We start from the raw sequence: 23,707 nt of genomic DNA, 5'->3' as shown, positions 1-23,707 counted from the left end.
AAAACAGGCAGGGAATATTTTTAACAAAACGCTAAAGTATAGAAATGAGTCTTAAGTCGGGACTTGAACATTTCTACTGAGGTAGCAGCTCTAATATTAACAGGTAGATCATTCCACAACGTTGGGGCCCGAATGGAAAAGGCTCTAGAGCCCGCATACTTCTTTCTGGCTCTCGGGATAGTCAAAAGACCGGCGTGTTGTGAGCGTAGGTTTCTAGACGGAGCATAGGGTACAATTAGGTCCACCAGATAAAAAGGTGCCAACCCGTGTAATATTTTGTAAACCAGAAGCAGTACCTTAAAGTCACATCTTAAGTGAACTGGGAGCCAGTGCAGGTTGGCTAGTATTGGTGAAATATGGTCACACTTACGTGTCCTTGTAAGAAGTCGCGCTGCAGCATTTTGTACTAACTGTAAGCTTTTGAGACTCGCCATTGGAAGACCAGAAAGCAGTACATTACAGTAGTCAAGGCGAGACGTGACAAATGCATGGACTAGGGTCTCTGCATCAGAAGTTGATAGAATAGGTCGTATCTTTGCAATATTGCGAAGATGAAAAAATGCTGTTTTAGTAACATTCTTAATGTGTTTATGAAAGGATAAAGTCGGGTCCAATATCACACCCAGATTTTTTACAGAGTCACTTTGGGAAATTATACTATTATCAAAACTCAGAGTGGTGTCCTTAAACAGGCTCTGTTTAGCAGGGCCGATGATCACCATCTCAGTTTTATCAGAGTTCAGGAGTAAAAAGTTACAGGACATCCAATGTTTAATATCAATGAGGCAAGCCTCCAAATTAGAGCAGTTGTGCGGGTGAGTTAACTTTAGTGGGACATATAGCTGAGTGTCATCAGCATAAGAGTGAAAGCTAATCTTATGTTTGCGAATGATGTCGGCAAGCGGCAACATGTAAATGTTAAACAAAAGAGGGCCGAGCACTGAACCTTGTGGAACTCCACAAGTGACATCACAGAACTCTGAAGTCATATCATCACAGACGACACGATGCGTCCGATCCTCAAGATAAGATCTAAACCAAGAGAGTACCGGACCAGTAACACCAACATATGTTTGAAGGCGTTCCAGTAAGATAGAGTGATCGACAGTGTCGAAAGCAGCACTGAGATCAAGTAATAACAATATTGTAGATGTGTCACAGTCCATAGAAAGAAGAAGATCATTTGTCACTTTTGCAAGGGCTGATTCAGTGGAATGGTTTCTCCTGAAACCAGACTGAAATATAATAATATAATATAATGTATTTTTATTTTTATAATTTATTGTAATATATATATATATATATATATATATATATATATATATATATATATATATATATATATATAAAATTTATATATTTATATATATATTTTATATTATTATATATTTAATACATAATTATATTCTGTAATATAAAGATAGGAAACGTTAACACAGGTTGCAGGTTGAATGTCCACTGATGAGAGTAGCTGTTACTCAACTTTACAATAAAGTTCAAGTACAAAGCTAACTGTTCACTCCTTAATGTTTAGTTCTGTAACAGACTACAGGGAAACAATGTAGTCAGTAAAGGTAAAAGTCTTGTTAAATAACCTTAAATATTTAAAATACTGCTGTACTTCAAATACTGTATACAACACACGCACACACACACACACAAAATGTTTGTTGGTCACTACATTTTATTTTGGAAATCAGTACAAAAATACACAAAAAACAATATTTTTTCTAGTTTAACAGGCTTTCATTACAGGCTTACACTTCCTGTCACCATCATTAGTTCACCAATTCAGTTCATTACAATTTGTTTAGATTAAAAGTGAGAATTAAAGACTGACGTTTTTTATAAAAGAAAACTACGACATCCATCCCCACTTAAAACTCTTCATTGTTTACAATTATGTATTGTCCTTGTGGTATTGTGGAACAATACTGAATATTAAAGTGGTTTTCTTTATTTACACTTTTTAGCCTATGCATGATTATTTCTTCAAAAACAAACAAAAGCCACAACAATTATTATAGTATTGTTTCATGGGTCGGAAGCAGGAAGTCAATTGGGAGATCTAGAAAGCTTTCTGTGTGTTATTGTGTGTAGCTGCTCTATAGGAGTCCACAACTCAATACAAAGCACGGAAAATGAGCGTAAAAGCAGACCATACAAAGTACACACCAAGTACTTTTTTGTAACGTTTGGCCCTCACCAGAGTGACAACCGACTACAAGTACAATATTTTCCTGAACCTCTGTTAAAACTAGCGCTGTTATAAATGATTAAAAAAAAAAAATCACATAAAAAGACGTTTTTTTGATTTTTGGAACGTCCCTGAATGCATCTCGCAAGTGTCGTTCCCGGGATGAAGGGAGTAAAGACTTGTGACCATGTGAGATATAAATTGCGTAAATTACACTTAAACATTTAACTACATTTAAATAAGAGTCAACAGAGTTAAACTGAGTTAAAACACATTTTCAATTTGCGCTGCGTCATGACAACAAACATCAGCGTATGTGCTAAATTCGTCTGCTGCCATTGCAGTTTTCTGCCTGGCTTTGACAGTTTTCCTGCTGACGAATGTCGGCATGGAATAAACCAAAGAGTCCTCGGATATCTGAGGAAACAAGTCATGAAGGTAAAAATGGAGTAAAGAGGCGCACAAATTTCTACAAACTTTCTTCTTACCTGCTGGATGCAACTGGACCTTTTATCAGGTGTTTGTGGACCAGCTGGAAATTGAAAACAAAACATGAATAAACCATCTAATGATTGATCATCTGCAGTCTCTACCTTACCTATGCAGCAAGAACAGTTTTTTGTCCTGATCTTGTAGACGAGGACTGACATGATGAAACTTAAAACCAAAGCAGCACTCAAGACAATAATAATGTTTGAATCCGACCTGCTGACATCTACGATAACAAAAGAGTCCATTTATTGCAACTTATGGTGAATTTATCAATACTGATGAATGAATGTTTACCTTTAACGATGACTTTTATTGGATTTCCCGTGAAAATATTCCCACATGTGGCCACGGCACAGATATAAGTGCCAGCATCAGAAGAGCTGATGTTCTTGGAGAAAGTATGGATGCATTTCTGAGTGGACTTATCGTTGACCTTCTTGCATTCGTCATGAGTGGAAACAAAGCTGGGATGAGAGTTTTCCGGTCCAGTTCTGAACCAGTGAAGTTTGTATCCATCCTGACAGGTTTCATTCCCAGACTGGGAGAGGACGGAACACTGGAACTTTACGGGTTGTCCTGGTTGGGCTTCAGAGACAACAGACACAGAGGGTTCTGGTTCTGGGAAGGGGTGAAGACAAACTGAGTGACATGCTAACCACCGGATGAGAGGTCAAATGATATTTTATCAATAAATAAACCATCAGTAAGAAAAGATATCAAAGTATTTATTGTATTTACCTGAGACCTGAAGAAATGTTCCATTCAAAAACCTGGCTTGTTGTAAATATACTTTGAAACAGTAGTAGACCCCCGTATCACGCTTCTCGATTTGACTAATGTGAAGATCAAATGTTCCTGGTTGTCTTTTGGCTCTGGTGCGATTTCCAATTTCTGATGGTCCGTAGTCTATAGACCCGACATTTGAAGTTCCGCCTAAAACTTCAGGAAAAGTTCCAGAAACAAGTCGGATCCAAAATGTTTTTTCCATTTTTGTATTTTTCTCAATGGTACATGTGAGAGAGACATTTTGTCCAGGTCTAACAGTCAGAGTGGAAAAGCTGTGAGCTCCTGTACATGCTGAAGAGAAGAAAAAGAAGAGATATTAACAAGAGTCATGTACATCGGAACTGAGCATGGACTTGCCTCTATGTTGCAGCAGGAGCAGCAGATGAAGCACCATCCACATTTTCTTCTGGTTTGACCAAGTGAACAGCAGACCATCTAGACAGCATCATAAGGTTATTGACTTGAATCACATCATACCAAATGGGAGGGAACTATTTCACAGCCATCTCATTGGTCGTCATTTGTCCAATCAACCTCAGTGGAAATATGTCCACCAACACTTTCCAAACTATTTGTGACCTCTTCTTCTTGTGGCTTATTTGTTTACTGCTTTTCATCACAATGCAGTATTTCCGTGTCAGAAAAAAATCTGTATGTAGTAGTTTGGCAGATTTGTGTGCATCAATAAACCAATAAAGCATGTAATATTTGGATTGGATTTTACTAAAACAAGAGTATATATACTATATATATATATATATATATATATATATATATATATATATATATATATATATATATATATATATATAGTGTCACAAAATTCCAATTCCACCCTCGGCTGTCTCTGTGTGGAGTTTGCACGGTGCATGCGTGGGTTTTCTCCGGGGACTCCGGTTTCCTCCCACATTCCAAAAACATGCTAGGTTAATTAGCCACTCCAAATTGTCCATAGGTATGAATGTGAGTGTGAATGGTTGTTTGTCTATATGTGCCCTGTGATTGGCTGGCCACCAGTCGAGGGTGTATACACCCTGCCTCTTGCCCGAACACAGCTGGGATAGACTCCAGCACTATCCCAATGAATGAATGATTTGAAAAATATACACATGGGGCTGCACGGTGGACGAGTGGTTAGCACACAGGCCTCACAGCTAGGAGACCCGAGTTCAATTCCATCCTCGGCCATCTCTGTGTGGCGTTTGCACGTTCTCCCCGTGCATGCGTGGGTTTTCTCCGGGTACTCCGGTTTCCTCCCACATTCCAAAAACATGCTAGGTTAATTGGCCACTCCAAATTGTCCATAGGTATGAATGTGAGTGTGAATGGTTGTTTGTCTATATGTGCCCTGTGTTTGGCTGGCCACCAGTCCAGGGTGTAGCCAGCCTCTCGCCCAAAGACAGCTGGGTTAGGCTCCAGCACCATCCCCCCCCCGACCCTCGTGAGGATAAGCGGTAGAAAATGAATGAAAGCATGAATTCTAACAGTCAAAGTAAAAGTGTCATTCATCCTGCTTAATGTGCTTGTGTCCCTTTTTTCAGGAGCACTTTTGTAAACAGCAGACCACATCAAATAACCAAATTGATTTAAAAAAAAAGCTCCCTAAATCATCAAAAGGTTGTCTCAAGCCATGATGCCAGGTTGTATGTTAAGTTTCAATGAAATACTTTGGAAAGAACGGGCGGGTAGTAGTTTGCCAACCTCTGTTCTACAGCGTTAGAAATCCATCAGACTTCACCACGGCCATTTAAGAAAGCTTCCTTATACGGGAAGTTGGAACACACTCTGAAACAGAGCATTGAGAGCCACCCCAAACTTCTTTCAGGGCTTACTTCCAAATGCACAAACCTCACGATCTGCAATTTTGGCACCATTTAACATAAGAATACAACATTTATGGGTCAGAAAAGTGGAAAAAGCATAATAGAGAGATGACATTCCATGTGGCCAGAACGGACTGAACCACTAAGGTACTTGCTTTCAGGTACCGCTCATCTCACACTGCATCTTTTGGCCCCTCATTGAGTGGCGAGTCCAGGATGGGGTGGGGGTCCCATGTCGCCTCTACATGTCAATTTTATATTTGAGAATATGTTGGTTGAAAAAAATAATAATACAGCCTCACATGCTACATAGCTTGCTAGCTTACTCTCTCACACATAGAAAGGTAAATGCTGCATGGAAAGTGAAAGCTTGTTGTGGTTGTGGTTGAAAAACAATGTGCGACATTTTCTTCCTGTCCAAGTGTACTTGAACTTCATACATAATTTTTGCAATGACACCACACAGCAAGAATAGTGAAGAATGTTCCTTACTTTATTTATTGCTTACAGCGGTAAGCATTGCATTAGCATCAGCAAACATGTGTATTGGAAATAAACATGGCGGACATTTATAAAGCAGCATAATTATTATTCATTCATTCATTCATTTTCTACTGCTTTTTCCTCATGAGGGTTGCGAGGGGTGCTGGAGCCTATCCCAGCTGTCTTGGGGCGAGAGGCGGGGTACACCCTGGACTGGTGGCCAGCCAATCACAGGGCACATATAGACAAACCATTCACACTCACATTCATACCTATGGACAATTTGGAGTGGCCAATTAACCTAGCATGTTTGGATGTTGGAATGTGGGAGGAAACCGGAGTACCCGAAGAAAACCCACGCATGCACGGGGAGAACATGCAAACTCCACACAGAGATGGCCGAGGGTGGAATTGAACCCTGGTCTCCTAGCTGTGAGGTCTGCGCGCTAACCACTCAACCGCCATGCAACCTTTGGAAATGATCATGTACTACAAAAAATTGTATCACCAAATGATTACTCTACAAAGTGTAAGATAAAATATACAGTATATATAAAATACTGAATGTCTTCTTGTCCATAAATGCCATGTATCATGTGATACATATTTCGCAGAGTGACAGGCAAACATCGCGACAAATTCCGAACCTTTTTCCGAATCCGTCACGTTGTACGAGGCTTCGGACGTCATCAATTCCAGCCCCTCCCCCCAATGAATCAAGCTTTGGTACACGCTTCGTGGAAGTGCCCACTTGATTACTCGACACATGCTTTGAAGCCCCGGCACCTCTGCATTTAATGTTGCTGGGGAAATCCCATAAAATTCACTCAAAACATGCAAATTCATCTTAAATGACGTGGTGCTTTTGAACGCAACTCATAATTGCTCATAATAAAATAGTTCAAGTCTGATTCAAATACCTGCTATTAAAAGGTCCATCCATTCATCTTCTGTGCCGCGTATCCTCACCAGGGTATGCTATGCTGGAGCCTATCCCAGTTGACATCAGGCAAGAATTAAATAAAGCAGTGTTAGGTAACTAGATTTTCAGACATGTGTGTCATCTCTTAATTTGATTAAAATTTTGGCGCTACATTTTGGCCATATAATTTGTCTTTCTTTCAATAACAATATGGTAAAATTGGCATATTTCAGACATAGCGACACATGGTGATTAATCGTGATTAATTATTTCCCCCAAATCGTGATTAATCTGATTTTTTTCTAATTTTAATCATTAATCATTTTAATGACAGCCCTAATTATTATTATTGTTGTTACATAAACATGTGAATTCATCTTAAATGACATACAGTAAAGTCTCGTTATATAGATATCGGTTATATCGAAGTACTGCTTATTACGATACTATTTTCATTTCCCGGCAAATTTCTAGTCTTTTATGATGTAATTAGTTCCGGTTAGTACGATACGCGGTTTTTATGATAATCCGGTTACTACGATGCCCTTTTCATCTCCCGCCAGCCAATTTGGTCTGCTTATATCGATACAAAAGCATCTTAAAGCTGAATCAATATTTGCTTAAGGATTTCAATACCACCATTAACGAAATCTGTAAACGGCGTATTGTTTGATTTTCGGCTAACACCGTTTCGGCTTTTCCACCGACGGACGGTAATTAATATGAGGTAAGTATTAAGCAATCTTTTGAAGCAAAGGAGTAAATATTTGTATAATTTAGAGGGAAGATTCAGTGAATAGACTTAGTGTTTTCAGATGTGTTCAATATTCTTGGCACTAGCTTTACTGATAAATTATGAAAGTAAACTTACGGTATTGCTTGATCAAAGAAGCAATCTCTTGTTGTTTGAAATAAATCAATACACTTGTATCTTAAAGATTAATATGATAAGTAAATCTACAATACTAGTAAACATCAAAAGGGATGAAAGCAGGTATAAATTGGAGTTGTGAAGCTCGTGAAGCGTTTTAGAGATAAGATCCGCACGAACAATTGTTTTCGTTTTCCATACATGCATTTAATTGTGTTGTATTCAGATATCTTTTTATCGCTTGCAATAATCACTGTTTTAGAGATAAGATCCGCACGAACAATTGTTTTCGTTTTCCATACATGTATGTAATTGTGTTGTATTCAGATATCTTTTTATCGCTTGCAATAATCACTGTTTTTCATATGTACATGCTGGCGTTCGTGGTTTCTCTCGTGTGTATAGAACAATGTCGAGTGCATTATTGAATATTTACTCAGAGTCACTATTGCAAGAGTGCGTTATGAAAATAATAAATGTTGAAAAAAAATGTGACCCATCTGACTTTAACCGAATTGTGTTAAGTATATGAATGCAATCATTTTTTGCAACAATGTTTATGGTTTTGTCTGCTGAAGCGTGAGGATTTTGCATTGGTTGAATTTTAGAAAAGAAATAGTCATTAAAAAAGTGTTAAGACGTTTTTATTTAATGCATAAGTTTATTTTTCACTTCACTACAGTACAAAAGCATGCTAGATACGCAATCCATTAACTCAAGGAGAAAATTACATGCCAAAGATCCGCCCACTTTTAATGCAGTTCGGCGCAGGATTGGATATATTGATAGTCCGGTTATATCAATATTTTTTCCGACTCCCGAGAATATCGATATAACGAGACTTTACTGTAGTGTTTTTGAACGCAACTCCTCATTACTCATAATAAAACACTTTAAGTCTAATTCAACAGCGATTAAAGGATCCATCCATCCATCTTCTGTGCAGCGTATCCTCACCAGGGTATGCTGGAGCCTATCCCAGCTGACTTCAGAGGAGAATTAAATGAAGTAGCGTTAGGTAACTAGATTTTCAGACATGTGGACCATCTCTTAATGTGATTAAAATTTTGGCGCTACGGCCATATAATTTGTCTTTCTTTCAATAAAAATACGGTAAAAATTGTCATATTTCAGACATAGTGAGACATGGTGATTAATCATGATTAACTATTTTGAAAGCCATGATTAATCTGATTAAAACTTTTAATAATTAATCATTTTAATCACAGCCCTAATTATAATTATTGTTGTTACATAAACATGTGAATTCATCTTGAATGACGTGGTGTTTTTGAACGCAACTCCTCATTACTCATAATAAAACAGTTCAAGTCTAATTCAACAGCGATTAAAGGATCCATCCATCCATCTTCTGTGCAGCGTATCCTCACCTGGGTATGCTGGAGCCTATCCCAGCTGACGTGGTGATTAATCATGATTAATTAATTTGAAAACATGATTAATCTGATTAAAAATGTTATCATTTTAATCCCAGCCCTAATTATTACTACTGTGGTTACATAATAGTGACAGATTGTGAATTTGAACTAGGGATGTCCGATGTCCGCTTTTTTTGCAGAATTTTTTTTTTCCATTTCCGATACCAATATCAACCAATACCGATAAGTGTAACATGATATATGTACTGTGGTGGAATGAACATGTATGTGTTGTTGTCACGGTTCGGCATGTCAATGTTGCGGTGCGACCCCAGGATGCAGAGAGCAGGACCAAATGCAGGTAAAATAATATTTATTTTAGCTATAGTAGCAGCAGAAGGAAAAGCAACTCAACTAGCTGAAGGACAAACTAACAATGATCCCACAAAGGGAGAAGCCCACACCTGAACTAAATAGAGGACAAATTAGGGACAGGTGTGGGTGACCATGGCAACTAAGGCAGACGGGGCAAAAGAGGAAGTCCAATACAAAAAGAGTTCAAAACGGAAACCAAAGCCCAAGAAGGTAACTCAAACCCAAACTGTCACTTAGGAACCCACACAGGGCGTGACAGTTATATACAGCATCGGTTTTCATGATCGGGAAAAAATCAGATACTCATATCAACCGACATCGTATTTTTATGCTGATATTTATCGGTACAGATATTTATCGGACATCCCTAATTAGAACACATTTTAATTTTACGTTGTGGCGATTGATTCGTGAAGACAGACATCAGCATATGTAGTAAATTCCTGTGTTGATGCTGCATTTGTCTGCCTGGCTTTGCCGGATTTCCTGGCAACGACGGTCGGCATAGAATAAACCAAAGAGTCCACATTTGTCTGAGGAAACAAATCATGCGTGATGAATCTAATAACAAAGCTAAGATGCACAGACCTTTTCCTTCTTACCTGCTGGATACAACTGGACCTTTCTTCAAGTGTTTGTGGACCAACTGGAAATTGAAGACAAAGCATAAAACACCCATCTAGTGACTGATCATCTGGATGTGGTCTTACCTTTGCAGCAAGAACAGTGTTTTGTCCTGATCTTGTAGATTAGGAAGGCTGACATGATGAAACTTAAAGCCAAAGCAGCACTCAAGACAAAGGTAATATATCTTTGAATCAAGCATGTGTTTGAATCCCACCTGTTCATATCTGGATGGGTATGATAAAACAACCATTAATAAATATACCAACACACTTATCATGGATTTGTCAACACTGATGAATGAATGTTTACCTTTAACGATGACTTTAATTGGATTTCCTATGAAAATCGTCCCACATGTGGCCACGGCACAGATATAAGTTCCAGCATCAGAAGAGCTGATGTTCTTTGAGAAAGTATGGATGCATTTCTGAGTGGACTTATCGTTGACCTTCTTGCATTCGTCATGAGTGGAAACAAAGCTGGGATGGATGTTGTCCGGTCCAGTTCTGAACCAGTGAAGTTTGTATCCATCCTGACAGATTTCATTCCCAGACTGGGAGAGGACGGAACACTGGAATTTCACAGGTTGTCCTGGTTGGACTTCAGAGACAACAGACACAGATGGTTCTGGTTCTGGGAAGGAGGAAGACAAATCTTTGATTCTTTTTCACTATTGTTCATTCATTCATTTTCTACCGCTTTTTCCTCAGAGGGTCACAGGGGTGCTTGAGCCTATCCCAGCTGTCTTCGACAATTTGGAGTCGCCAATTAACCTAGCATGTTTTTGGAATGTGGGAGGAAACCGGAGTACCTGGAGAAAACCCACGCATGCACGAGGAGAACATGCAAACTGGGATTGAACTCGGTTCTCCTAGCTGTGAGGTCTGCGTGCTAACCACTCGACCACCGTGCAGCCCCTTCACTATTGTTGAAATCTTTAAATAAATAATAATAATAAATCGACGTGTAAATAAAGGACCTACACTTCTTGCTGTGTTCTTAGCTATAAAAGTTAGAACATTTGATGGCTGCATTATTGGATGAGTGGCCAAGTAAATGTTATCTATAAACAAACTGTATGTAAAAATTCATATTTACCTGTGACGTGAACAAATGTTCCATTCAAAAATGTAAATTCATTAAAATCCACTTTGACACAGTAGTAGACCGCCATATCGCTTTTCCCAACTTGGTCAATGTGCAGATCAAATGTTCCTGGTTCTTTTTTGGCTGTGATGCGATGTCTGATATTTAATGGTCCATAATCTATAGAAGCTGACTTGAAAGATGATGTTGCAGCCAAAAACTGAGGAAAGGTTCCAGAAACATGTCGGATCCAAAATAGGTGATTTGAAGTTTCTTCACGGGGACACTTCATGAAGACATCTTGTCCAGGTCTAACAGTCAGAGTGGAAAAGCTGTGAGCTCCTGTACATGCTGAAGAGAAGAAAAAGAAGAGATATTAACAAGAGTCATGTACATCGGAACTGAGCATGGACTTGCCTCCATGTTGGAGCAGGAGATGAAGCACCATCCACATTTTCTTCTGGTTTGACCAAGTGAACAGCAGACCATCTAGACAGCATCATAAGGTTATTGACTTGAATCACATCATACCAAATGGGAGGGAACTATTTCACAGCCATCTCATTGGTCGTCATCTGTCCAATCAACCTCAGTGGAAATATGTCCACCAAACCTTTCCATACCGTTCCATTTCACATGGTGGCTTATTTGGTGACTGCTTTTTTTTTTCACAATGCAGTGCTTTTGTGTCAAAAATACACAAAGAAAATCAATAAACTAATAATCCATGTAGCATTTGTACTGGATTTGACTCAAATAAGACTTAATTTATATATATTTTTTATTTTTGTAACCAGTAAACCTCGACTTCTTTGGCCCTTGTTATGGAATAGGTTTTATAAGGGAGAAAAAGCCTAAAAAATTATAATAAAAACAATACAAAAATGATCTGATGATTTATTTTGCTGTCCCCTGACATCAGTGCGCACGTGCTTAGCTTCCTGGTAGCATTTCTTTAAAGTATTTCTTCCCCCGGTCCACAACATTTCGAGTCAAGGTCAGCTACACACCATCCCGGCCATACACGCTGCTGACAGTACAACGCTTCCCTCTCCTGAGACGGTGGTGCAGAATCTCCTCAAAGTCATCCAGAAGTCTCCATCACTTCATAGAAACCCTCCTAAATACGACTAGTTTTTCATCTTGATGGCATCAAGCTTTCGTCATCGAGGACTCTCAGTACTCTTTAAAACAGGGGTCTCAAACATGCGGCCCGCGGGCCAAATGTGGCCCGCAGGACACTAGTTTGAGGCCCCCGCCATGATATGAAAGTTTAATGTTAGTGCGGCCTGCGCAAGTTTGATATGGATGTTGTATGGTATCGTGTATCGAGAAAAAATTATTACGTTTGATTAATATTCATGTTAAAGGTTAAATAACTGTTAATAGTTATCCTCCCTATCCGTGTGGAAGTGGTAGGTTTTTGGCTATTTAAGTTTAAAGGAAATAACTTGAAGGCTACCGTTTAGGTTGCTAGTTCTCTAGTTTGCGAGTTAGCATGTGTCTCAAGACCTTACAGTTGCGCAATATGTTGTAAATAAAAAAGTATAAATGTGACTATAGTCGTGTTGTGTCATGTCTACAGGGCTCTAATAATGCTTTGTTCATTTTAATATGAAAAAAATAATTTGTCTACCCATTTGTCTATGTGGTTTCTTAAGTTTTTAGTATTTGCCGTTTTATTATTATTATTATTATATTTATTTATTTATTACTGATTGATTGATTTTCTTTATTCTTGATTTGTTTATTTATGTTTCATCTTATTTTGTGTAGAAAGATAAAAAGTAAGATATTTGAGAACAGTGGAATGTTTTATCAGAGCTTTTCTTGTAGAAAATTGGAACCAAAGCAAAGTTTATTCATTTTTCTGTTTTTAATAAATGCATTTTTTTTTTTTGAAAACCTGATGCGGCCCAGTCTCACCCAGACCCTAGCTCCAGTGCCTACCAAGTAAATTGAGTTTGAGACCCCTGCTTTAAGGGAATCCAAATAGGGGTACTCTCCCACCAAAAGGCAACTCCGAATGGAAAGCAAAGGAATGGACATGGTCAACATGAACATAGTCCCTGCTTTCGGTTGCCTCCCATCTCACGCTGCACCTTTGGGCTCCTCCTATGAGCGCTGAGCCCATTTGAGGGGGGTGGAAGTTGTCTCTTCAACCTATGACACATCAACTTTGTATTTTATATCCCGGATTATTTTTGTTTTCAAAACAATACCCAACACGGATAGCTAGTTGTTTCAATATACTACATGTCTTGTTTGGTTACTTAGCCTCTGTCTCACACACACATACATGGAATAATTCACTTACTTATGTTACTGCAAAGGTTTAGACTTAAATAGGTGCTCACTGACCGTTTGTCATCTGTAAACAAACTGTAATAATTAACATATGAAACATTGTTTTTTTCATACAAGCTTTTCTTTGCAGTAATTGTTATGATATTTACCTGTGACCTGTAGAATTATATAGACATTATATAGATATTTTGAAACACTGGTAGTCCCACAAAAAGAGTCTTGAACCAGTCATGATGTGCTATACATATCACTATATTGACACTTACTATGGTACCCATTATGTCATTGGATGCTCATATCACCTTCTACTTCGGTACGAGGTACATTATAAAAAAAAACAAAAAAAATCCTTAAACTGTATTATGGAAAGCAGGAAGTAAACAAATGTAACAGTTACTGATTATAAAAGTACCAGATGGAGGGGTAGGATTTAATAAGCTTTGCTTCTTCCTACTCCTTTTGGACATGTGGAACTGTGAACTGATTATGTGATGCATTCAATTGTAATCTGATGCATGTTTAAATGAAATAAAACCATTACCATTACCAAATTTTGCCATGAAAAATGTGTAATTATAACAAAAATGAAAAATGATTGTGGTTTCCTCCCACATTCCAAAAACACGCTAGGTTAATTGGCGACTCCAAATTGTCCATAGGAATGAATGTGAGTGTGAATGGTTGTTTGTCTATATGTGCCCTGTGATTGGCTGGCCACCAGTCAAGGGTGTACCCCGCCTCTCGCTTGACGACAGCTGGGATAGGCTCCAGCATGTCTGCGACCCTAGTGAGGATAAGCGGCATGGATAGATGGATAGATAAATGGGTTCGGCAGTAGTCTGGAAGTCCTCGGGAGTGTGACGGCCATGGGTGGAATAAATTAAAACAGTGCTTTGAAAGCCAAGGAAATACAGCTGAAATAGGTGTAGATTATGGAAGATCTACAAAGCTTTCTATACAGGGTATTGTGTGTAGCTGCTCTATAGGAGTCCACAACTGAATACAAAGGGGCAAAAAAATAGCATGGTTCCTTTAAACCAGGGGTTGGGAACCTTTTTGGCTAAGAGAGCCATGAAGGCCAGATATTTTAAAATGTGTATCTGTGAGAGCCATATACATTTTTTAAACATTGAATGCAATAAAATGTGTGCATTTTTATGTAAGACCAACAGTTTTAGATAATGGGCTCTAATTATGTAGACCAGGCACACTACCCCACGCCAATGGGGTGTGGCCAGCACACTTTCGTGAGCAGCGCAGTGTCTAATAATAAATCAAATACTTGTTGCCATTAATACAACTTCTGCTGCTGCATAGTTTTGCACCGTACTCCGTAGACGTATTTCATTCTTTTGGCCATCTTCGTCAGAAGGCTTGGTTCTGCAGCTTTAGCTATTTGACTAAAGGAGGAAAGTTTACATTTACATGTTTTTTTGACATCTCAATGACCGAGGTAGACTACAGCATTACCCAGTAATAATCAAGTTTTGGTGTTTGACCTGGAAAATATCATCAGGAAAGGTAGATATGGTTGGCCGTATTGCAGCAGAATATAGATGGACGAATTAAAATGCATAAGAAAGTTGTTGATTTTGAATATTATTTTTAACAGTCATTTCTGTGATGGTTTACTTTAAAATGTTAGCAAAAATAAATTTTTATTGTAGTAAGAAATGCTTGAGAGCCAGATACAGTCATCAAAAGAGCCCTACCTGGCTCCCGAGCCATAGGTTCCCTACCTCTGCTTTAAACTATAGTGAAAAAAGTGAAGCTCAAATGCAACCCATTGAAATGGATGGATGCCGACTTCAAACTGGAATTAAAGCTACAGTACGTACAAAGATCATCTACGTATTTCAGTGCTCATGTGAAAAGACACATTTTTGACTCTGATTCTGATTCACTAACCCAGTGATTTTCAACCACTGTGTCGCGGCACACTAGTGTACCTTGAGAAACCGTCAGGTGTGCCGTGAGGAATTATCCAATATCACTTTTTATAATTAACATTTATTAATCATCATTTGCAAATATTAGGTCAATAGCCATTATGTCAATAGTATACATGGACCCAAATATTCCAATTACATTTGGTTTATTTGCTCAAACGGAAAGAATTGAACAGGGATGGAATATTCCTTTAACCAATCCGATTGAGGTATCTTGTACCCGCTCAAACGGAAAGTTCTTCTTCGTGGTGTTTTTCTTCTTCTGTTGTTTATTGGCGGTTGGCAAGCAGCTTTCGTGTGCATTACCGCCATCTGTGGAACAGAACCCTTCTATACGCCATTCACAAGTGCAGTTTTATTAAAAAAGAAAATATAGATATATATTTTAAAACATGTCCTGAGTTTAATTATAAAATATTAGCAAGATTGAATTTGATCTTTTCCTGTTTAAATTTATCCCGGGTGCGTTCTTTCAGCGCATGCTCAGATATGACGTAACACGCAGATCCAGACGTTCTTCACTTTTAAAAATGGAGGCCAGCAATCGGAACTGGACTAAGCAAAGTTTGTTTTTGATTCAAACTAAATTTCAAGACTGGACAGACGAAAAACTGGCAATACGGAGTTATTCCAACAAGTGAAAGAAAAACTTGGGGAAGCCGGTATCACGTGATGTTGATGTTTACGTTTTACTGGGCATGCCCTCTTGACTATTCTGTTTGATTTTCACGGCGCATGTAGACAAGAGATTGGAATATTCCTTTCCATGGATACCATTGTTTCCCGAAAGGTAATTCGGAAAGAGAAAAAGTGGTGATGTAAAAACGTGGCTACTGTGGAGTGTCTGTGGTGTAAAGACTGGCAGAGCAATGTAATATTGGTCCGTGTGGCAACACCTACCTTGTTCCTCCCATAGACTTATTGATACACGTGTGAGGTCGTGGTGACATTTTGTAACATTTTTGGTTAGTGGTGTGCCACAAGATTTTTCCAATGTAAAAAACGTGCCGTGGCTCAAAAAGATTGAAAAACACTGCACTAACCAATTAATTATGTTGAATATTTCAAATTAATTAAGATTTCAGGGCAAATGTCTGAAGATGTACACAACTGTAAAAAGTTTTGAAAAAAAAGTAGCAAAAAGTACTTTATTTTGAACATGATTACAGGAAATAAGTCATAAGTAATTTGAGTAATAAAAGAATATGTATTAGAACACATTTCAATCTTGCGTCTCAAGAATTGAGGCACGAAGACGGACGTCTGCGTATGTGTTAAATTCCTCTGTTGCCTTCAGATTTGTGTGCCTGGCTTTTCCGGTTTTCCTGGTGACGATGGTCGGCATCAAATAAACCAAATTGTTCTCATCTCTCTGAAAAAACAAGTCATGCATGAAATGGGAAGAAGGTGAAAAAATTAAGCATAGATACACAAAACCTTTCTAGAGACTTTTTTCTTACCTGCTGGACGTGATCAGACGTTTCTTCATGTGTTTGTGGACCAGCTGAAACATGAAAACGCAGCATAAAATCAAAATCATCATTCCAAGGATGATTGGTAATCTGGATTTTCTATTACCTTTGCAGCAAGAACAGTGTTTTGTCCTGATCTTTTAGATTAGGAAGGCTGACATGATGAAACTTAAAGCCAAAGCAGCACTCAAGACAAAGGTAATATATCTTTGAATCAAGCATGTGTTTGAATCCCTCCTGTTCATATCTGGATGGGTATGATAAAACAACCATTAATAAATATACCAACACACTTATCATGGATTTGTCAACACTGATGAATGAATGTTTACCTTTAGCGAAGACTTTCATTGGATTTCCCATGAAAATTGTCCCACATGTGGCCATGGCACAGATATAAGTTCCATCATCAGAAGAGCTGATGTTCTTTGAGAAAGTATGGATGCATTTCTGAGTGGACTTATCGTTGACCTTCTTGCATTCCTCATGAATGGAAACAAAGCTGGGATGGATGTTGTCCGGTCCAGTTCTGAACCAGTGAAGTTTGTATCCATCCTGACAGATTTCATTCCCAGACTGGGAGAGGACGGAACACTGGAACTTCACAGGTTGTCCTGGTTGGACTTCAGAGACAACAGACACAGAGGGTTCTGGTTCTGGTTCTGGGAAGGAGGAAGACAAATCTTTGATTTTTCTTCACTATTGTTCATTCATTCATTCATTCATTCATTTTCTACCACTTTTTAGGGTCACGGGGTGCTTGAGCCTATCCCAACTGTCTTCAACAATTTGGAGTCACCAATTAACCTAGCATACCTTTTTGGAATGTGGGAGGAAACCGGAGTACCCGGAGAAAACCCACACATGCACAGGGAGAACATGCAAACTGGGATTGAACTCGGTTCTCCTAGCTGTGAGGTCTGCGTGCTAACCACTCGACCGCCGTGCAGCCCCTTCACTATTGTTGAAATCTTTAAATAAATAATAAATAAGACGGAACACTGGAACTTTACGAGTTGTCCGGGTTGGACTTCAGAGACAACCGACACAAAAGGTTCTGGTTCTGGGAAGGATGAAAGACAAATTGAACTCTTTGATTCCACAGAGCGACATTCACTACTCAGAATAATGTAATAAAAATTAATAAATATAATGTAATAAAAAATTAATTAAAAAAAGAATAATGTGTGGAAATTCAGAGGTTAGAGTTCTTAATGTGTTTGTAAAAAATATGTTCTTAGCGATAAATAGGTTGTCAACATTTGACGACTGCATTATCATTATCAATTTTCCATCTGTATGTAAAAGCTATAATGTGATGAGGAGACCATCAATTGACTTACTATGTACCTGTGATCTGAAGAAATGCTCCCATTACAAACATCAACTTATATCCTTGTACTTTTAAACAGTAGTAGACCGCCGCATCACTTTTCTCTACTGGACTTATTTGCAGATCAAATGTTCCTGGTTCTTTCATGGCTTTGATGCGATGTCCAGCATTTAATTTTCCATATTCAATAAAGCCTAACTTCAAAGATGCCGTTGCTGCTAAAAGTTGAGGAAAAGTTCCAGAAACAAGTCGGATCCAAAATAAGTTGCTGGTCCTGCTATTTCTGTCACAGGGACACGTCAGGGAGACATTTTGTCCAGGTCTAACAGTCTTACTGGAAAAGCTGGGAGCTCCTGTACATGCTGAAGAGAAGAAAAAGAAGAGATATTAACAAGAGTTATGTACATCGGAACTGAGCATGGACTTGCCTCCATGTTGGAGCAGGAGCAGCAGATGAAGCACCATCCACATTTTCTTCTGGTTTGACCAAGTGAACAGCAGACCATCTAGACAGCATCATAAGGTTATTGACTTGAAGGAGGGAGGGAACTATTTCACAGCCATCTCATTGGTCGTCATCTGTATGTCGCCCCGACCTCAGTGGAAATATGTCCACCCAAACTTTCCAGTCTGATTGTGACATTTTTTTCAAGCTACATCATAGAAACACAGATTTAAGCAACTTTTGGATCACTTTCATTCAACACTTCCTAATTGTCATTACAAAAACATGAGATGCCTTCAGGGCCAATCCAAACATCACAAAAGAGCTGTACAATATGTGTGTGTGTGTGTAAATAAACAGTATAATAATACACCACATAAATCAATTCATAATTCCAAATATCCAAAAGGAGTAGAGAAATATTGGATGACATTTTTAGGTAATTGGTTATTGTTAGCTTTATGCGTTATTTTAGCTGTTTGGAAATTAACTATATTAGAAATAAGGAGTTAGTATGTTCTCTATAGGCGGCATTATGGATTATCCTTACTGACCTTTTTTCAGTACATTTTCGAGTGAATATTGCTTTTACAGTTAGTATCCCAAATCTCCACAGAATACGTAAATTAGATATGGTAAAACCTGAGAGTGTGGAGTATTTTTCATTTATACACCCAGAAATGTATTTTCACTCACCGATTCTATGTCTACATCATCTATTTGTATTTGTTATGTGTGTCTTTTCTACTGGTACCAAACAGCATTATTTTAGTTTTACTTAGGTTCAAGGAAAATCTGTTATTATCAAACCATCTTTTTAATATAAACATTTCTTCTCTGACCTTTTTAATGATTTCTTCCGTGCTTCATCCAGAACAAATGGCAATGGTATCAACCGCAAACTAAACTTTTACGTCTTTCGTAACTCTGCTTTAAAGTTGAACAGTTTTGGTCCCAGTATTGACCCCTGGGGTACTCCACATGTCAGATTTCAACTTTCAGATGCGTGTATATTGCGTTCTGTCAGCTAAGTAGCTTTTGAGTCAGTTCAAAACTAATTATCTTATTCCGTACCTTTCTAATTTTGTTATTAGGATGTCATGATCAAAGGCGTTCGTCAGGTATAACATTAATGATTTCCTCCGTCATTTCAATCAATGGCATGGCGGTTCTGCTAGTAATTCATTTGTGTTAATAAATTTGTCCAACCTTTAAAGTGTGATACTACTGTTCTGCTACTATTAATGAGACAAATTGATTTTTAGACTTGTGTCATATCTTTTAGCGTGATTGATATATTCAGTTCATTTGGGGTTGTTAAAACATACAAATACAAATATACAAATACATACAATCGTGTCTTGTCATTCATCTTCCTGGTAATGCAGTAAATGTAAATGCAGTAATACATTTCAGACATAATTGCTAGTGGTGATTAATCGTGATTAATTATTTTTTTTAAACTGTGATTAATCTATATACAAATTTTAATCCTTTGACAGCCCTACTTTTTTTGTAACGCAGTATCGTTCTGCCGTTAATGAATTACTGCAATGAAGTCCCAGGCCTAAATGAAATACAGTACTTAGAATACTACTCTCCCAAATACTGTATAGGTATTGGCAATCAAATGCATGCCATTTTAAGGCACTTCATTTCCATTTTCTTCTGGCTGGTATAGCTATAAAAATATTTTTGCCCGATTGTATCGTCAACTCTGCCATGCCGACTCACAGTCTTTGAAAACTTCACATTTCACGTTTTTGACCCAGAATTTTTGAGCAAAAAAAAATATAAAAAGTATGTGCATACACACATTATGTTTATTTCACACTCATATTGTTAGACTACAGTCAGTCTTCAAAATACCTTAAACATGATTAGGTCCATTTTGCATTTTGGGAACCACAAACCCTAAAAACACCCCCACACACTTCAGGCCATAAATACTGTCTCACACATACACATAAGTTGCAGAGCTTCCTGCGATGGAAAAAACACAGACCAAATTATAAGTGCATCAGAAGTGTTTGTGGCTTTGTCAGTAGGCACATTTAGTTTCGCAACCATTTCATACTTTGCAGAAGAGCAGACACATCAAAAAGGGAAGGGGATGGTCGACCTACTCTCTTAGATGACTAAAGTATTTTTAATCAGGTCATTCAAAACTTTTCTTCTGCATATGTAGTCTGTGGGCTATATTTCTCTCAAATATTTTTAAAAACCCAAATAAATTAGGCTTTTCACTGCATCAAAAAGTTTACATTGATGCTCTTGTTGTGAAAATAGGTAGATTTTTACTAGGGATGAACGAGTACACCACTATCTGTATCTGTATCTGTTCACCCATCTAAAGTGTCTGTATTCATATGGGTACTGTGAGTGGGCGGGTCATATACCAAAAGTGCGTGTGGTTTAGTCACAAATTGGCAGTGCTTAAAGCTATACATTACCCTAAGTCTGAAATTGATTTGGATTGATCAGAAGTTGCTATATGTATTGTTTATGTGTGTGCAAATGATCCTTGAGACTTTATTCTTTAATTATTTACATACATTATAATTATTATGAAGTTTGTGATTCATGAAAAAATGACAATGTCAGCATTGTTGACTGTATTTTTCTCAAAAGCCCCTCGTTCAATACTACAAGCAGTTTTCCAACTGACTTAGTATCACTAGCAAACAAGCAGACACAAAAAAACAGTGACTGATGCACGGTCGTGCCAGCTGTCTTGTTAAAAACACAGCGTATATCATACTACAAGCAGTTTTCCAACTGACTTAGTATCAGTAGCAAACAAGCAGACACAAAAAAACGGTGACTGATGCACGATCGTGCCAGCTGTCTTGTTAAAAACACAGCGTATATCATACTACAAGCAGTTTTCCAACTGACTTAGTATCACTAGCGAGCAAGCATACGCAAAAAAAACAGTGACTGATGCACAATCGTGCCAGCTGTCTTGTTAAAAACACAGCATATATCATACTACAAGCAGTTTTCCAACTGGCTTAGTATCACTAGCAAACAAGCAGACGCAAAAAAAACAGTGACTGATGCACGATCGTGCCAGCTGTCTTGTTAAAAACACAGCGTATATCATGAAACAAGTTTAAGATCGCAAGGTTCATACTGCAACGTATAGAGAGGGGTGTAATATTTTAGCCATATTTTTGTAATATTTTATCCATGCATGCAGAATGTTTGATGCCGCCCTTGTGCGGCAACAACCTAATGTTGTGGCCAATCAATGCAGGTCTACACAGCGCAGAACAAGTTTACCATGTAACTTTAGATATATAAACCAAAATAGAGATGAGGCATTGTGACGAACATTGAGCCATTTTAAATATCCCAATTGGATTTTCATTATTTCTTATGGGAAAAATTGATTCAGTTAATGTCAGTTTAATTTTGGACTAATTAATGGCGGTAACAAAGGTTCCACTGTATTTCCATTTGATTAGATTAGGTTAGATAGAACTGTGTTGGTCCCTTGGGCGTGTGCCCTCAGTAGCAAAGTATGCAGTATACGGGACAGTAATACTAGTGGCACGGGATGCACAGTAAAAAATAGAACAAATTAAGTAACAATAAAAACAGCTGTATAATAAAAATAAAAATACAGAAAAATGCTGTGACTCCTGGTATATGGTAATGGTAATGGTAATGGTAATGGTTTTATTTCACTTGAACATGCATCAGATTACAATTGAATGCATCCCATAATCAGTTCACAGTTCCACATGTCCAAAAGGAGTAGGAAGAAGCAAAGCTTATTAAATCCTACCCCTCCATCTGGTACTTTTACAATCAGTAACTGTTACATTTGTTCACTTCCTGCTTTCCTAATATAGTTTAAGGTTTTTTTTGTGATACGAGCATCCAATGCCATAATGGGTATCATAGTAAGTGTCAATATAGTGATATGTATAGCACATCATGACTGGTTCAAGACTCTTCATCCTTGTATTTAGCAAACATCAACTGCTTGTATTGTTTCTTGAATTGGCTCATCGTTGTGCATTGTTTGATTTCCTTACTCAATCCATTCCATAGTTTGATTCCACATACTGAAATGCTATGGCTAGCATAACGTAGTCCTAGCATAGAAGTGTTTCAAATGTACTTCTTCCCTGAGATCATATTTCTCCTCTCTTGTAGAGAAGTATTGGATGACATTTTTAGCTAATTGCTTATTTTTAGCCTTATGCATTATTTTAGCTGTTTGAAGATGAGCTATATCAGCAAGTTGAAGTATTTGTGATTTTAGAAATAAGGAGTTAGTAGGTTCTCTGTAGGCGGCATTATGAATTATCCTTACTGACCTTTTTTGCAGTACATTTAGCGAATGAAGATTGCTTTTATAGTTATTAGCCCATATTTCCACACAATAAGTAAGATGTAGTAGAACCAGAGAGCAATAAAGAGTGTGGAGTGATTTCTGATTGAGAACAAATTTTGCTTTGTTCAATATTGAAATATTTCTGGCCACCTTATGTTGTATATTTGTAGTATGAGGTTTCCAGCTCATATTTTCATCTATTGTGATCCCCAAAAATTTATTTTCCTTCACCCTTTCAATGTCCACACCGTCTATTTGTGGAATGGAATGGAATGGTCTTTATTGTCATTATACAAGATGTGAGATTGGAGAGCTTCTCCTTTCAGTGCAGTAGTCAAGTTAAAAAAAGTACACAAAAAGTAGAGTAAAAAAAGGCAATTTAACAAGATACATACAAGGTATATACAACATATCCAAAATGGACACATAATATTGCACAGGATCATATGCAGGGGCAGACATATTGCAGATATATTAATTTTAGTGCAATGATAAATGGGTCATAGTGCAAATAATGACTGGTGTATACAGATGAGTAAAGTCACATATGAGTGTTTTGTATTGGGTTGTTAAATAAATAAATATGTTTGAGGTAGTAACAGTGATGGAAATACTGCACATTTGCATTATTTGTATTTGTATAGTTAGAAGTAATAACAAATACAAAAACTAAAGAATTATTTTTCTACTTGAGACGCGATCTTATCTCACGTGTGACCAATAAATGTCAGCGAGAAGGAAAGTTAAACCCACTTGGAGAAACACTACCACTAAAGGTGTGTCTTACGTTTGCTTATTAACTTCAGTTATAA

The 23,707-nt window shown here is 37.8% G+C and overlaps 1 protein-coding gene across 1 annotated transcript; it reads right to left on the bottom strand.

Annotated features, from left to right (window-relative positions):
• Positions 1-1,670: 1,670 nt before the first annotated feature.
• Positions 1,671-3,677, bottom strand: LOC131132250 (uncharacterized). Its single transcript, XM_058077714.2, has 4 exons — positions 3,428-3,677; positions 2,984-3,307; positions 2,796-2,912; positions 1,671-2,729 (listed from the first exon to the last, which is right to left on the bottom strand). The coding sequence occupies exons 1-4, from the start codon at positions 3,675-3,677 to the stop codon at positions 2,452-2,454; spliced, it is 969 nt and encodes a 322-aa protein (XP_057933697.2). The 3' UTR covers positions 1,671-2,451.
• Between the last annotated feature and the right edge of the window lie 20,030 nt (positions 3,678-23,707).

Source organism: Doryrhamphus excisus, linkage group LG23, assembly GCF_037039965.1.
Source record: "Doryrhamphus excisus strain RoL-2023G ecotype Guam linkage group LG23, RoL_Dexc_Guam_v1.1, whole genome shotgun sequence".
Lineage (NCBI taxonomy): Eukaryota > Metazoa > Chordata > Actinopteri > Syngnathiformes > Syngnathidae > Doryrhamphus > Doryrhamphus excisus.
Note: the sequence above shows the minus strand (reverse complement) of the source record. Positions and strands in the feature narration are given on the sequence as shown.

Coding starts and splice junctions, on each gene's coding strand:
- LOC131132250 (XM_058077714.2), bottom strand. CDS start 3,677: ATGGAAAAAACATTTTGGATCCGACTTGTTTCTGGAACTTTTCCTGAA. Junction 2,913..2,983: donor AATAAAAGTCATCGTTAAAG/GTAAACATTCAT, acceptor TTGTTATCGTAG/ATGTCAGCAGGTCGGATTCA. Junction 2,730..2,795: donor AAACTGTTCTTGCTGCATAG/GTAAGGTAGAGA, acceptor TTCAATTTCCAG/CTGGTCCACAAACACCTGAT.